Source organism: Topomyia yanbarensis, chromosome 2 (genome assembly GCF_030247195.1).
Source record: "Topomyia yanbarensis strain Yona2022 chromosome 2, ASM3024719v1, whole genome shotgun sequence".
Lineage (NCBI taxonomy): Eukaryota > Metazoa > Arthropoda > Insecta > Diptera > Culicidae > Topomyia > Topomyia yanbarensis.
In genome coordinates this window covers 375674325-375690461 of record NC_080671.1, presented here as the reverse complement: position 1 = coordinate 375690461, position 16137 = coordinate 375674325, and the positions used below count along the sequence as shown (strand labels likewise).

Below are 16137 nucleotides of genomic sequence, written 5' to 3'. Positions count from 1 at the left end.
AACCGTTCGATTTAAGAACGGCAAATATCATTTATATGACCAAATACTCAAATGGATCAAACAGCAAGCGCACTGGAACAATTTTTCCCCCTTATCTTCTAGAAGCAGAAGTTCGAGCCTGGATCAAACGTTGTATAGAAAAAAGTCAAACACATGTGGCAGATAGACCATAAAAGATAGAAAGAGAGAAAAACAGTCTTGCCTCCATTTTCGTTTTGTTTTTTTTCCAACCAGTGGGTTCTACCCATTACACAAATTGTTTTGACATTCCTCCATAGGCGCGGTGAAAAAGTGGGAGTAGGCTGCATATCAGCCGAAAAATTCGCCAAAAGTGGCTTTTGAACAGCACTCATGTACAATATGATGCCTATAAGCTCAGTTACCCTTACGCGACTATAGAACCGAATTGATGCCATTTTTACGGCTTAGTGGTTACTTGGGTATACTTCTAGTAAGCATTCAATGAGTGGATAGACCGAATATGTTCAATGCATAAAATTTACAGCAGAAGAAACGAGAGGCAGATAGAAAAGTATGCTATCGATGCATAAATAAAATTCTGCGTGGGGAAATATTTTTTGCTCCTGTTTACTCCGGAGTGACATCCTTGTACTCGAACAAACCTATTTTCATTCCCCATACTACTCACACACGCTCTCATTTTTATTCACATGCCATCTCAATCTGGCGTAGACGGGTTTAAAATGAATTTTTTTGAGAGCTGGATCAGTTTGACACCTGTTTTTTTCTCTATCAGCATGTCCTGTTCCAGGTTATATATGAAGGTCTTAGCATGCGTCAAAGCCAAAACTCGATAAAAACTGCCTATCGCTGGTTGAATTTTCCAGTTTTCAACTGCAACAAGAATACATCGTTGCGCACAACCTTACCCAAATAGAAATGTGCGGTAACAAAACCGTAATTTTCACTGTGACAGTACAGTAATTTTTCAATAATTAACAGTAAAATTCAATGTTATGCTACAATACAGAAACAATAAAATAATATTCCTACAGTAAATTTTCGATGTAAAAGCGTATTTTTAGAAAAAGGGGGTGGTTATGTATCTTAACATTAAACAAATCAATGTTTTTCCATACATTGTTTTCTCAGAAACAGAGAAATTTATATTTAATATATAAATTTATCTATATTGTAACCTGAGGTTTCACTGTAAATCTACTGCGAGAACGGTGCGTCGAGCAATGTTGAATCAATAATACTATTGCAAACCTCTATTCTGGTTATTACCTATTTGAGGTAAAATTGTCGTAGCGTGTTGCATCGAACGCAGTTTGCTCAAACGCAACTTTTTTGCAAATGTCACATATTACCTGTCACTGCGGTTTTAAAGGTGACAACTCAACAATCTTCGGAAATCAAATTTTTATCCTCTGTCGAAAATTATGTGGCATTGATTCAGTAAATTTTTGCATAGAACGTACCGCAATTTACCCGAAAAGATGCATGAGAAGTAGGTAATTCTCAGGTTGATCGATTCAGTCTGTTTCAAGGTAGGTGTAGTCTATTTTTTCATGTCTGTTCTGCGGAGCAAATTGTTCCGGGTTGGGTTGTCCCAATTAGAAGATTGTAATCGCTGAACACGTATGCATTACAATCGATGACTGACTATGTTTATCATTCTTCTGTAAGGCCATTGTACAGCATCAACTCTGTTTAATTATATTTACAATTGATAACAATTTTACTATCATCATTTCAGGAACGAAACGGGTACTGGGGTACGATTTGGAACAGCTATCGGTATACATGGTATAACGCGAAAAGGTTGGAGTTCATTGAAATAGTAACTGAAATCAAACGACACAAGGATGCTTCCGCTCACACATAAGGATTCCCGGGGATTTACGTACAAAGTAAGAGAGAAGTTCAACAGCCTCTCCAGGTTAATCCTTTCCGATAGGAATTCGAGGAATCTGTTTTTGTTTTTGCTGCTAAATTTAAGTTTTGCATTTGTTGAGCTGATGTACGGAATATGGACCAACAGTTTAGGTAGGATTTTTTCGATTTTTGCTAGTGTTGCCAGTAATGTTTCGGTCTACAGGTCTGATTTCGGATTCATTCCATATGTTCTTTGACTGCACCGGTCTATTGGCTGGATTGGCCGCCTCCGTAATTACTAAGTGGAAGGCTAATGAAAAATATTCTTACGGTTACGTGCGAGCGGAGGTACTGGCTGGTTTCGTGAATAGTTTGTTTCTATTGTTCATTGCATTCTTCATCATGTCGGAGGCTGTTGAACGTGCGATCGAACCTCCGGAGGTTAAACATGAAAGGTTGTTTGTTGTATCTGTACTGGGCCTTCTGGTGAACTTGGTCGGTATATATGCATTCCAGCACGGAGGACAAGGACACTGCCACGGAGGCCATGGACATAGTCACGGGGGTCATGGGCATAGTCACGGGGGTCATGGACATAGTCACGGAGGTCATGGGCATAGCCACAGTGGACATAACCACTCACACGGCGGAAGTACCAATGATACGAACCATCTCTTAGCCAACCATAATCATCACGGTCACAGCCACGGAAGTAACGACCATCATAACCACGATCATCACGATCACGGCACCACCTCAATCGGGGTAGAACAACCGATTACTTCGAACAATTCTCAGATAATGCGCGGGGTATTTCTACACATATTAGCCGACACACTTGGTTCGGTTGGTGTAATCATTTCGGCTGTACTAATGCAACTGTTTGGGTGGATGCGAGCTGACCCCATCTGCAGTATGTTTATCGCTCTTACCATCGGAGTGAGCACTCTTTCGTTGATCAAAGAATCGGTTATGATACTTATGCAGCGTCAACCAGAAGCTCTGGATCGACAGCTTTCGCAGTGCTACCAAAAGGTTACTGGTCTCGCAGGAGTTTACAGTGTCCAGGAACCTCACTTTTGGACGTTATGTAGCGAAGTATACGTAGGGGCTATCAAGCTAGAAGTGTCCAAAAACGTTGATGCCCGATATGTCGTTCAGCACACGCGAATGATTTTCGAAGCGATCGGAGTGCGGCAAATCCATATTCAACTTGACTACGCTGCAATGTGATAAAGTGGGTGAACGCTATGATGAAAATGAGTAAGTATTTTATCTATCTTTATTAGACACTTAGTGGGTGTGTTCCTTCGTGTTTTGAAGAAACTTGTTTTTTCGAGAAAGTGTGCGTGTGAGTGAAGGAAGCGAACTGCCACCTGACCTTAAACCTACTGAGCAGTTGAAGCATCCGAGAGCATGAGCGAGTAAAACACACTAGGATTGATTTGAGATACACTTTTAGAAATGTGTGCTGGAGTTCTATCGCTTTAAGTTCATTTACATTGTCACCGAAAAAAGAATTACAAAGATTAAGGACATTATTTTATACATTTTATTTCAAAAGATTAAATGGCTGTCACTAAGAAGACGCTACATGCATTGATATATCCGAATGATCCATTTAAATATGCTTATTTAAAATGATACGAAACGACAGGTGTCTCAATAAAATCTTAAAGATTTAAATTTATGTAGTATCTGCTAATCATATAATTGTAAACTAAACCTGTATAAGTCAAATAATGTTTGAATCACGCCTAGTGTAAATTCAACTCAAGCGCTGTAGATATTTAAAGTTGTGATTATGGACGTACATATAAAACAGTTTATGCTTCTCGTGTCGAACTATTTTTAAACTGCTGGAGTTTACATTTGTAAGTCTAATGCTATATAATTGTCCTCAAATTATAAAATGCAACGTGAAATAGAACAATTAATATAAATCTGAAGAAAAGCGCATCGCGACATCGCCCTCCTGAATTGGTTCATCTTGGCGGCACGTGTGAACCACTTTGAGACCAAGAACTCGATCAAACCAGATAGGAGCAAGTCCGTGGGGTTCACTAACCTTTACGCCTACATCGGCGGCCGTGAGCGATTGGCCTTCCAGAACATCTCTCATGAATACAAGTGATTTTCCTAGCTTACTGTGACAGGCAACTTCCGACCCCAGCAGCTTTCTATCACTAGCGGAAACTTGTTTCAAAGCTAACAAAAGCTCGTCCCTATTGTAATCAGTCTCGTTCAGGGTTTTCGATAATAAATTAATAATATTTTCATGATTAACCCTTAAATTTTCCACACATCTTATGTAGCCTACCAAACGGCCGAATTCCGCTGGATCCAGCGACGCTTTATGGTCCGTCCCCTTCCAATCCTTATCCAGTGTGAAATGTCGTTCAACGATTCGTGCACCCAGGAGGACGCTAGCTAGCGTCAGTTGTAGCCCTAACTCGTGACCAGAATAACCTATGACAATGTCTGGAAAATACCGTTTGTACAGCGGAATAAGTTTCAACAGGCTCTCCGAAGGTGGAGTGGGGTAGGCCGAGACGCAATGAAGCAAAGCAATAGGTTTGTTTTTAAAAATAGAATAAATATGTTGAACCTGGTCCCATGATTGCATGCCGGTTGATATAACTAAGGGTATATCCGTAACTGCAGCTTTTCTCAGTAGGGGAATGTTATCAGCATCTCCTGAACCAATTTTGATGAATGGTAGCTGAAGTTCTGTCAGGTGCTCCAGCGAGATTGGATCCATTGCAGATGCACTGAAAAGTATTCCAATATCTGAACAAAATTTTTGCAAAGCTCGATAGTCTGATAGTGAGAATTCCAGATGTGTTTTGTGCTCGCCATAGGTACGTCCCCATGAATTTTCTCCGGTGTACGAACGTTCTAATGCTTTTCGTGTAAATTTCGCTGGAAGACAGGATTTTTGAAATTTTATGCAATCGACGCCAATTTCCTGGAGTGATAAACAATAGTTTTATTTTGATTTTTTTAAATTGGGAAACGCCCACAAATTTATTCACCTTTGCTCGTACAATCATTTCCTTGGCGACCTCCATTGAACCCTGATGATTTTGCCCGATCTCTGCTATGATAAAAACTGGATATCCATCCCCGACATCTCTTCCAAAAATCTTCATAACTAGAATATACCTGGAAATTAACGGCTTAGCAATGTCCTTATTATTAACGTCTATTATCTGTTTCGTTAGACAATGTTCTCAATCAAAATCACTTGGTAAATCAAATACATAAAGAAATATCGCTCCCTTGCATCAATACAGATACAATCCGAACACGGTGACGACGCAAAAGATGGTGGCATTCTTGAACTCTCCCGAGGTTTGACTATCACACTCTGCATCCCATCGGCAGCGTGCTATGTACTTACAGCCAGCACCCAACTGTTGACCAAGCATCACCTGAACTACATGTTTGTACCGTCTCATTTCCAGATCCTTGACCTTGAGACTGATCTCGTCCGCCAGCGATTTGGTCCATCGTGTAGCGTCCACGGCAGAATAGGTTTGTCCTACAAAAAAAAAAAAACGTTGGCCATCAAACAATACTTTAACGAAATACGTTGTACTACCGGTTAGAGTATCATTGAGGACCGTATTAATAATTTGTTTAATTTTCTCCGATTTGAAAGTTTGTTCCAAAGACGGGCGCATCTGGTACGTGCTTGGTGGAGCTGCGGTATCAGCTGCCACTTTGGGATCAGGATCAGGACATGGTCGGTCGACCTTCAGCAACTGTTCTTGCTGCAGCATTTTTGCTCTCCACTAATGAAAGTCCCTTTAAAACTTGTATTCGGGTTTAGAGATAATGTGTTATAATTTTGATTATTCCACTAGAGAATGCGCTTGTTTTTATTTATTTATTTTATCTTCCTTGACCTGATGTAAAGTATAACTAACAGGCCCTCGTATAATTAATAAATTACAATTACAATTACAATTTTGTTTTGTTCGTGCGTTTCCCGGGCGATCGGTTGATTTTCAAAAAAATGTTGCCCGAAGTGTTTTGGCGAAATAAAGTAACACTGGAAGAAAACTACTTGGCGAATTGAATGTTTTTTCTCAGCTACTCGGATAATAAGAAAATACAAACGCTACCGCAATCTTTTATTCAAGACTTGGCTGAAATGGCCTGCTAGGTTTGCGCCAAAGAGAATATTGCCTCCACATTTGCAATGAAAACAGTTGGAAGTTGGACGTTTGGAGAACTAAGACGAGTTTGAAATATTGTTTTCCTGAATAAATATTTTGTTTTCGATACATGGAGTATATCAGTACAGTCGTACACAAAACATCCTTATAACTGAATAACCCTTAAATTCATACTGTTGCCAACATTGGCAACATACCGAATTCTAAAATATAAAGCCTCAACAAGAGGTATAGATCGTATCCATCCAGAAAAATGAGCACCAAAGAAAAATAAAATTCATTCGTTTAAGGGATAACTTATGAAAAGGTTGTAATATCACGGAATAGTGTTACTGCGCCCTAATTCTTCTTAGCTTGTCTTAGCTGCTCTATTCACCCCACCCATTTGAACAAATTAGTTAGAGCAGTCTCTGCTATCTCTATTCAACGCATTAGCTCAAATGGCAGGATGAATGAGGGTATGTTGTACTCGACTTTTCATTTCGTTCGAACGCGAACATTTTGCATTTTCCAGGCCAAAATTTTAACTGTGCTGCTTCTTAGGAACGAAGCAAAGATGGTGATACCTATTTAAGCGCAATCCAGTCACTCTATGTCGAGTTATCAACGAAATAGTGTGACATCCTGACTAATGAGATGGACAAGGGCTCATCTACCCTAGTATATCATTTCCAAAGATAATCTAAAATAACTTGAAAACGATTGCATTTTGAAGGGCAATTTTTCATGAGCATATTAAATTGAAATAACATTTTGTGGTTTATTCATTAAGCAAATTATTTAAAGTTGCAAATTAACTGAATTATTTCGATTATAGAGGTTTTAACCTTAAGGTCATTCGCCTCTTCGGGTTAGAAAAATCTCTTATGAAAAATTTCTACCCTTATGTGCGGGGTCGGGACTCGAACCCAGGTGCGCTGCGTACAAGGAAATCGATTTACCAAGTACGCTACGCCCACCCCCAAATGAATTTTAAAAAGATGTTTAAAGTTTAAATTAGAAAATCTTTTATTGTTATTTTTTTCATGTTAAAAAAATTGCGATTATATTTAAAGCAATTCTTTTTTATGTTATAGTTGGGAATAACTTACGGAAAGGGCCGAGAGGCAAGCACTAAACCTTCAATACGACGCAATGCTAAAAGTCGTACTTAATCAGTTACTTTAGGTACCGTTAAGTACCATCACAGATAACAGACGTTTAGGCTCGATTTGAATCGTGTGTAAATACCCGCTGCTGAAATTCCGAATAAATCAGACATCTGAAACATGTTTGGCAAACGTTTGCAGATGGCGCAGTGATCACTACAATGCAGTTAGAGTGCAGCTGTCAAACACGTGTAGCAAACAGTTGCGCAGATGGCAATAGTGAAACACGGATTTTCAACGTATATCAATTTGAAAGTTTACACAGGTTTTTGAAGAAATTTTGTTCTAGCCTAAACGTCTGTTATCTGTGGTACCATTAAGTATATTAAGTACCGCCAAATACAAATATGTTAATACATTATGCTCTGATGATGGACACGTTTTAAGCTGGCCTTTACCAGAAAAGGTACTGGGTCAGAGTGACAGTGTACTTTGATGAAAAAGTACAAAGACTGGCTGCACTTTTGGAATTGTTTTTTGACAACTGTAAATGTTTATTTTTCCGCTCAAGAAAAAAACACTTGTTAACGATCGAAATCCAATGTGAACGTTTTCTAATTTGTATGTACCCTCGATGTACCTTCTAGAAACGTTTTTGAATCGTTAGGTAAACCCACGAAACAATTCACGCAAAATCTTAAAATTTCTTAATTCGGTATCATAGAACAGTTGCTACTCACTGAGCTTTCTCGTTGCTGCAACGAATAGTGGCGACAGCATTCGATGTAGGAACTATCTATCGCTACAGATACAAGGAATACTCTGCCCTGCCATGAGCGGTGCGCTACGGCCAGCAGAAAACACATTTGATGAACCTTTTGTATGGAACCTTGGCGAGGGGAACGCCACTTCGGAAAAATTGTTACAAAACGGAACGGTTTTGCATAAATTTGTATTTTTTCCGTTAATTTTAGAAAATTTAAGCAACTTTCGGCCAAATCGGGTATTGCCAAACAAATTCGAAGAAATTACAACATATCAATCAAATCTCAATTCAGTTTTGCTCGAATTTTGAGCAATTTGCTGTAACTGGCAACTCTGCAAACTTATTTTATTTTCGAATCGTTCAATAATTCTGGCAACAAAATTCATGTTTTTGTTTTAATTCGTTCCTGCAGTTATGCTGCTGGAAATGTTTTGTTTTGATTCCATCGAGCACTGTCAGAACGTGAGTTTCGAGCATTAATGATTAAATTTTTCACTCGATTTTTCGGCACTTGACACATAGAAAGAAGCATTAATCCATCTTCATCTCCAATTTTTGAGCGATATTATTAGAAATAAATTGGAGTGCGATGAAAAAAATATGGCTCGAGGGAAAAAGTTGAAAATATGGATTTTATTTACCTTTTCATCTTCTTACAGTCTTTTTGCTATTTTCAGGTCGTTCAAAAATCATGAAAAAGTTGACAGAAAGTGGAAACTTTTTTTGGCTCGTCATTCATATTGTTTAATATTAGATGAATATATGAATACGGGAAATAAACAGATAGGTGCAAAAATTGATAAAAATTCGTTCGTGGTTGCTATGCATTTTAATAGCTTAATATTTTATGTGCATAGTTCGGTTTTACTCTTGGAACTTAGGGACTAGCACTAGTAGATAGTGCATTGTATTGAAAATCCCTACGTACTTTAAATGTAGTTAAAGTAATCAATGAAATTATTTAAAAATGCTTTTGCTGTACTTAATAGAATACTTATTGTAATTAAGGTGGAACACGAGGTAGAACCAGTGTCTTACCACTAACTGGGATGAGACCTGCGGATAGATAATAGATTTTTTGATCAGCTTATTGAGTCTCTTTCTGCCTCACATATTTTAAATGGACTAGCTGCATTTGAAAGTATTCTCTGGCTGCATTTGACGTTCGATTTCTTGTTATTCGCATGTCTTGTCTCAGATCACTAACTTTTATTTTGTGGCTCATTTTGAATTGAATTTTAAGTATCTCACGATCCCTCGATGTGTCAAACGCAACCATGTCTTTAAAGTCTTAGACGCAACGATTCATTCCTTGTTTTGTTCGATATGCAAATATCAATCTCGATAGCGTGACAATCGCCGCCTATCATATACACGCAGAATTTTATTTATGCATTGATAGCATACTTTTCTATCTGCCACTCGTTTTTTCTGCTGTAAATTTAATGCATGGACACATTCGGTCTATCCACTTATTGAATGCTTACTAGAAGCATGAAAATGCATAAAAATCACAGCAGAAGAAAAGAGACGGGAGTAGAAAGTATGCTAACTATGCATATTTTTGTTTCTCAGTGTATGTTTGTCGAGAAATTTCCAATAGAGTTCAATGCAAATCATTTCACACACACTAATTGGGGGTTTGTTTTCCTCCAGTTGTCATATATAAAACTGTTAGTCAATTTGAACATTTGAAATAGCTCGACAAAAGTACTTATAATGGTTTTGAAATACTCTACGACACTGTAAAACTTATTCCAGACACGTACAATACCGGTTGATCAGGTTCCATGATGAAAATAATTCGAGTGAAAAGCTATTTTAGATTTGTTTTCCTCCATCTATGACTGGTGTATGAAAACAAATCGTTGAACACACTAATACAGTTACAGATTGTCAAGTACACTATTGACTAATCCATGTGCAGTTGTGTTAGTGCGAGATTGAGGTTAAATCGGGTGGAATTTTTGCCAAATGAGGTTAAATCAGATTGCGAATCGTTATATCCACGGCTTACATATACTAGGCTAGCTCGTTAGAATGTAAACATTTGACGCGAGCGCGTCATAGAAATCGTCGGCGAATGCAATTACACGAAATTCATATATTGTTTTGCTGCTAACGAATGATCGGCACCTGGTAAATCACAAGGAAGCTATGCGGATGTCCAAAACCTTTGCTATGATCAGAACATTACGGTGGGATATGTTTTCTATGGCATGCATCCAAATTCCCGATTTACGCTAATAATCACATAGATGCACTGATTATCCACTGTGTCTAGTATAATTATGGAGTAATTTACGTCAAAAATCCATTGCACACTATTTTTTCCACTGTAAGAGCTCAAATATTGTCAATTAACAACTTTCGAGAAATCCGTTTGTTTATCTCAACGATTTCTCTGACGTTACCGAAAACTGTCAATTCGCGGAATAGCAAGCCTCCTTTCTGTGAGCCGTGCGTTATATCCATATTAAATTTGCAAAAGGGCGAATAAGATTTGTAAACAAACTTTTAATTTGATGGTTTCTCTTAATTTACTATAATTCCAAAGCAGAAAACAATTAAAATTATGCTTAGTTGCGTTTCGGCTTCGCCTCATCAGAAACCGACACTAACTTATTGTCGGAATAGATTAGCGCCGGCTTGACGCAAATCCCTTAAAACTAAAACACACTTTGTGTTTCAATCGAACGACTGATCAAACGTGATGTCCCGTTCGAGCAGAAGTTCTGTTTATGCCGATGAGACACAGTCAAGCCGAAACTTGTCTTGGCTTAGCAGGCCTATGCGAAAGCACTACCAAATACAAATTAAATACGCCAAGGTTCCATACAAAAAGGTGATCATTTTTTGACTCACCGAAAACTGGATTTAAAGAACCCTATTTAGAACATATTTGTATGTGGCACTACGCTATATTTCACCCTAAAAAATATAGCGTAATTAAAATTACTTCTACGAAGGGTGAAAATTTACATTAACGCATTTTTTCCATGAAATTCCACTCTGCAGCGGACATCTGAGCGAAACAAGTTTGTTTACAAAAAACACTTTCGCCCTTTTGACGAATTAATATTGATATGTATTGGGTCGACGCCCTGAATTCATTCTTCCGATCCGCTGAACTTGATATCATTTTCCTGCAGGAAGTGGCAACGATACATCTCAACATACCAGGCTTCATCATTGAGTACAATATAGACGAGCACAAAAGAGGAACAGCGATTGCAGCACGAAGTTTTCTCACCTTCACCCATGTAGACAGAAGCATGGATTCAAGGTTAATCAGTGCACGGATCAATGGCGTAACTTTCATTAATGTGTACGCAGCATCGGGAACTCAAAATCGCAACGCAAGGGAAAATTTCTACAACACAGTTTTACCATACTACTTCTATAATGCTACGAACACTGTCATCATTGGTGGTGATTTCAATTCGGTAGTAAACCAAAAAGATGCTACTGGTTCAAACGCGCATAGTCCAATGCTAAAACGATTCATGACTGCCTCAGGTGTAGACGACAGCTGGGAGCTTTTAAATCGCCAACATGTTGAATTCTCCTTTATCAGATCGGACTCTGCCTCTAGGATAGATAGGATTCTTGTCACACCGAATATGCGAGAATGGATTCGAACCGCAAATTTTGCTGCAACGGCTTTTTCAGACCACAAAGCATACATAATTCGCACTGTTCTTCCAACACTTGGAAATCCACCTGGTCGGGGAATATGGCGTATGCATCCAAGCCTGGTTGATGATCCAGCGGTCATTGAGGAACTGCACGTGAAATGGGGATACTGGACAAGGCATCGACGAAATTATCGTACTTGGATAGACTGGTGGATTCAATTCGTGAAACCTAAACTGATCTCCTTCCTAAAATGGAAACCGTCCATTCAAAGGCGCTCATTCCATGATACAATGGAATTGTACTACGCCATACTTCGCTCAGCATATGATCGGTATTATGGCGATCCCCGTCAACTGGAAACAATCAATCACATTAAAGGACGGATGCTCTCTTTACAGCGTAGCTATACACATCGCACGCGGTGCTGGAACGAAATATACATAGCAGGAGAAAACACATCAATTTTTCACATAGCAAACCAGAAGAGCCGACGAACCGAAACCTCGATTAATATACTGCAGAATGGAGATGATACAATACGAGAGCCAAATGCGATACACCAGAGTGTGCAAGAATATTTTGTTAGCTTATACTCTTCCACGCACCCGGTCGAGAACGACGACTTCAACCCAACACAGCGCATCCCGAGTGAAAATGAGGACAATCAGCGAGTAATGGATGAAATTTCTTCAGGCGAAATTCTACAAGCAATCAAATCGAGCAGCTCACCAAAAACACCCGGCAACGATGGCTTGCCAAAAGAGTTCTACCTAAAGGCATGGCAAGTGATTGAGAGAGAGAGAGTTTACTTTTGTCATCAACGAAGCAATGTCCTCTAATGCTCCTGAGGAATTCTTTGATGGAGTACTAGTGCTTGTTAGGAAAAAGAAGGGCGATAACAGCGTCAAAGCTTTCAGACCGATTTCACTCCTGAATGTGGACTACAAAATATTCGCTAGAATAATTAAAAACAGTATTAATCCCTTGCTCCCATTGGTGCTATCAAAAAATCAAAAATGCTCCAATGGGAAGCGTAACATATTTGAAGCCACTGCTCGGATACTTGACCGCTGTTGTGAACTGAAAGCGAGACGTGGGAATGCACTGCTGGTTGCTTTTGAATTCGGCCATGCTTTTGATAGGGTAGAGTACAACTTCCTGGCAAGCACCATGGCAAAAATGAATTTCAATCCTGATCTGGTTAACCTTCTAATGTACTGTACAAACAACAGTTTTTCAAGGGCGCTTATCAATGGCAAACTGGGAAATGAAATAAAAATAGAGAGATCGGTACGACAAGGGGATCCACTATCAATGCTTATGTTTGTAATCTATTTGCAACCACTGCTTGATAAATTGCACAGAGAATTTCCACATGCTGTTTTGAACACCTACGCCGATGAAATTTCTATGTTTCTCGGCAGTGACTATCAGGTGCGAGCTGTTCTAAACACCTTTGAAGCATTCGGATTTGTTTCTGGGGCAAGAATAAACACCCAGAAAACTAAAGCCATAAGGATCGGCCTGATAAACTTGACACCATAAAATGAGTGGTTGCAGATACAAAACACAGTGAAAATCCTCGGAATACATTTTGCTGAAGACTTCTCCGACACAGTTGACTGCAATTGGGCTGCGGTTTTACGAGGGTTTCAAACGTGTATGTGGATGAACAACGTCCGAAATCTGAATCTCGTACAAAAAGTCATTTTGATAAATACTTACATAACATCGAAGCTATGGTACACAGCATCTGTAATTCCACTTCCAAACAAGCATAGTGGAAAGTTTATCTCGAGAATTGGATCATTTCTATGGTATGGGAAAAGATGGACCAGGATAGCTTTCGAAACGCTGATACTTCCTAAAGACAGAGGAGGGTTAAATCTACATTCACCACCGATCAAAGCCAAGGCTCTGCTGACAAATCGAATGATACAAATCGCTTCAGATCTCCCTTTTCTTTGGAGTTTCTTAGAACACAACGCCAATCTCCCAAATCTACTGGCCATACCCCGGAAATACGAACACATTCGAACAGTGGTGAAAGAATCTGCTTTTCTAACTGATGAAATCGCAAGAACGCCTAGCTCCAGTATAATATACTGCAGCTTCCTAAAACAACTGAAGGAACCGAAAATAGTGAGGGAGAATCCACTACGCGACTGGAAGAAAGTATTTAGACACATCCACTCCAAGCTGCTCGGATCAACGATCTGCGTGGTATTCAGTTGTTCATCGCAAGATAATTACCAACGAGCTACTCTACAAAATGAATAGACGAGCCGACGCCGACTGCAATATTTGTCCTGATCAAACAGATAGCATCGAGCATCACCTTCTTCAATGTAGCGAAAACAAAGCTATCTGGGTATACCAACTGAACATCTTCGTAACGATTGATCGACGGCTAATACAACTACAACCTGAGGATTGGATCTACTCAGTTCTCCAACACCAATCCAGACGGACACGCCAGCTAATACTGAAGGAATTCTCCCAGATGTTATGTTACATGACCAGTACACCAATGAACCAAAAAACTGTAGATGGATATAAATTTTATTTACAATGTAACTAAATAAGTAATAAGAGACTGGACAATAAATTTTTACCAAAAAAAAAGGATTGACACCGGTGTAGTGGAGTGCACTGGTTTTGCACTCTCTAGCAGAAGTGTCAATGGAACATACCCAGTTTTCTGCACTTCTGCTAGAAATTGCAAAAACGGTGCAATTTCAGTGCACTCCACTACACCGGTGTCAATCAATCGAAAATCCTATATGTTATCTATACACATTGCAACTGTGCCTAAACGTCAAAATATAATAAGTCAATTTCAACGATGTTGTACGTGTAATTTTCTTCAGTGTTTTTTCGCTGAGTGATATGCTCACGACAACTTTCGCCAGGTAGATAGCCTATAACCTAAACGTCAAAACGCTTTCTGTTTTATGCGTATGCGTTTTCTCAATGCGAAGTGCACAAAGCCGCGTCTCGCGAATAGCAGAATAACAGATTCTGATCTTCGGCGTTTTAAAACAGGATTTATCGTCACCAAAATTTAACTAGTTTGATCTAAAATGGTCGAGGCTAACGGAATTCAACTTACCGAGCACGAAGCCGAACTGTACGATCGTCAGATTCGCCTTTGGGGGCTTGATTCGCAGAAAAGGTAAGACATTCCTAACCTCAATCTGGACGATTATTTTTTACAAACTAGAAAACTTCCATTCTAGATTGCGAGCCGCACGGATCTTGATTGCCGGAGTTAATGGACTAGGAGCGGAAATCGCCAAGAACATTATCCTTTCCGGCGTAAAGGCTGTTACATTACTGGATGATCAAGTCGTAAAGGAATCCGATTTCTGTTCTCAATTCTTGGTACCACATTCCTCGTTGGGAACAAACCGGGCGGAAGCTTCATTGCACAGAGCTCAGGAGCTTAATCCTATGGTGGAACTGAAAGCAGATACGGAACAGCTGTCGAAGAAACCGGATGAGTTCTTCAAACATTTCGATGTGGTGTGTATCATTGGAGCATCTACGGAGGAGTTGATACGCATTGATAATGTTTGCCGTGAAGCCGAAGTAAAGTTCTTTGCAGCTGATTTGTGGGGCATGTTCGGATACAGTTTTGCCGATCTGCAGAAGCATAACTTTGTTGAAGACGTCGTTAAGCATAAGATTATTTCGAAGCCCCATGAGAAGACTAAAACCGAACTGGTAACGTCAACAGTGAAGCGTACGCTGGATTATCCAGCCTACCAAGCGGTGTTGGATTTCGATTATAAATCTCAATCATATGCTCGTAAATTGAAACGATCTGGACCATCGTTGCCCCTTCTTCGTGTACTGCAGAAATTCCGCGACGACGAGAAGCGCGATCCGTTGTACAACGAGAGAAATGCCGATTTGGAGAAGCTACTGAAGATTCGAGATGAAATTGCCACCGATTTGATTCCGGAGGCAGCCTTCACTCATGTATTCGCCCAGATATCACCAGCAGCAGCCATTGTTGGGGGCGCTGTTGCTCACGAGATTATCAAGACTGTGTCTCAGAAGGAGGCACCCCATCATAACGTATTTCTTTTTGACCCGGACAGCTGCTGCGGATTTATTGAATCGATTGGGGGAAATGCTTGAGCTTGAAGTGTAACTTGGCCAGGCAGTATTATAAGAAGCAGAGATATTCATTCAATAAATAACAGTAACCCTCAATATATAGTTTCATGATTAATTTGGGTATTCTTTTCTGTCGGTATGTTATAGGTGTTAGATTAGCTTCAAACAGCTCTGTTTTTTCACGTTTCCAACAGGGTGTGGTGTTCTGCTTTTTTGTAGTATAAGGACTGTAATTAATACAAAATGATCGTTATTGATTCATGTTACATTAGCGAGTTTTACACGCTCAATACTAGGCTTGTTCATGAACCAGGAGAAACTGGAAATACTCCCGAATTGTTTATGTACTCAATATGATCATTGGCCTAAGTATTCTCGAGTAAACAGTGAGAAAAGTATAACCGAAGTAATTTGAAGCAAGTTTTTGTTTTGCTTCGGAGAAACTGGGAGCAAAAAGTGTATAAGGATCACGGGGTCGCTATAGTCCCTTACG

The 16137-nt window shown here is 39.4% G+C and overlaps 4 protein-coding genes across 6 annotated transcripts; 2 read left to right on the top strand and 2 right to left on the bottom strand.

Annotated features, from left to right (window-relative positions):
- Window positions 1-1339: 1339 nt before the first annotated feature.
- LOC131684610 (zinc transporter 7) lies at window positions 1340-3383 on the top strand. Of its 3 annotated transcripts, none has more exons than XM_058967629.1 (4): window positions 1340-1514; window positions 1724-2013; window positions 2066-3105; window positions 3187-3383. In XM_058967629.1, the coding sequence occupies exons 2-3, from the start codon at window positions 1833-1835 to the stop codon at window positions 3073-3075; spliced, it is 1191 nt and encodes a 396-aa protein (XP_058823612.1). In that variant the 5' UTR covers window positions 1340-1514; window positions 1724-1832; the 3' UTR covers window positions 3076-3105; window positions 3187-3383. The 3 variants fall into 3 exon arrangements, with proteins under 3 accessions (XP_058823612.1, XP_058823613.1, XP_058823611.1); XM_058967630.1 differs by having other exon boundaries at window positions 3183-3383; XM_058967628.1 differs by having other exon boundaries at window positions 2066-3383.
- A 29-nt stretch (window positions 3384-3412) lies between these two features.
- Window positions 3413-5009, bottom strand: LOC131684611 (sialic acid synthase). The gene is made up of 2 exons (XM_058967631.1): window positions 4878-5009; window positions 3413-4810 (listed from the first exon to the last, which is right to left on the bottom strand). Exons 1-2 carry the CDS (start codon window positions 4992-4994, stop codon window positions 3776-3778), a joined length of 1152 nt encoding a protein of 383 aa, XP_058823614.1. The 5' UTR covers window positions 4995-5009; the 3' UTR covers window positions 3413-3775.
- Window positions 5010-5129: 120 nt separating this feature from the next.
- LOC131684612 (dynein light chain Tctex-type protein 2B-like) lies at window positions 5130-5801 on the bottom strand. The gene is made up of 2 exons (XM_058967632.1): window positions 5447-5801; window positions 5130-5386 (listed from the first exon to the last, which is right to left on the bottom strand). Exons 1-2 carry the CDS (start codon window positions 5625-5627, stop codon window positions 5130-5132), a joined length of 438 nt encoding a protein of 145 aa, XP_058823615.1. The 5' UTR covers window positions 5628-5801.
- Window positions 5802-14488: 8687 nt separating this feature from the next.
- LOC131684609 (SUMO-activating enzyme subunit 1) lies at window positions 14489-15759 on the top strand. Its single transcript, XM_058967627.1, has 2 exons — window positions 14489-14694; window positions 14759-15759. The coding sequence occupies exons 1-2, from the start codon at window positions 14603-14605 to the stop codon at window positions 15663-15665; spliced, it is 999 nt and encodes a 332-aa protein (XP_058823610.1). The 5' UTR covers window positions 14489-14602; the 3' UTR covers window positions 15666-15759.
- Window positions 15760-16137: the final 378 nt, after the last annotated feature.

Coding starts and splice junctions, on each gene's coding strand:
- LOC131684610 (XM_058967629.1), top strand. CDS start 1,833: ATGCTTCCGCTCACACATAAGGATTCCCGGGGATTTACGTACAAAGTA. Junction 2,014..2,065: donor AATATGGACCAACAGTTTAG/GTAGGATTTTTT, acceptor TTCGGTCTACAG/GTCTGATTTCGGATTCATTC.
- LOC131684611 (XM_058967631.1), bottom strand. CDS start 4,994: ATGAAGATTTTTGGAAGAGATGTCGGGGATGGATATCCAGTTTTTATC. Junction 4,811..4,877: donor AAATGATTGTACGAGCAAAG/GTGAATAAATTT, acceptor TTATCACTCCAG/GAAATTGGCGTCGATTGCAT.
- LOC131684612 (XM_058967632.1), bottom strand. CDS start 5,627: ATGCTGCAGCAAGAACAGTTGCTGAAGGTCGACCGACCATGTCCTGAT. Junction 5,387..5,446: donor CCTCAATGATACTCTAACCG/GTAGTACAACGT, acceptor TTTTTTTTGTAG/GACAAACCTATTCTGCCGTG.
- LOC131684609 (XM_058967627.1), top strand. CDS start 14,603: ATGGTCGAGGCTAACGGAATTCAACTTACCGAGCACGAAGCCGAACTG. Junction 14,695..14,758: donor GGGCTTGATTCGCAGAAAAG/GTAAGACATTCC, acceptor CTTCCATTCTAG/ATTGCGAGCCGCACGGATCT.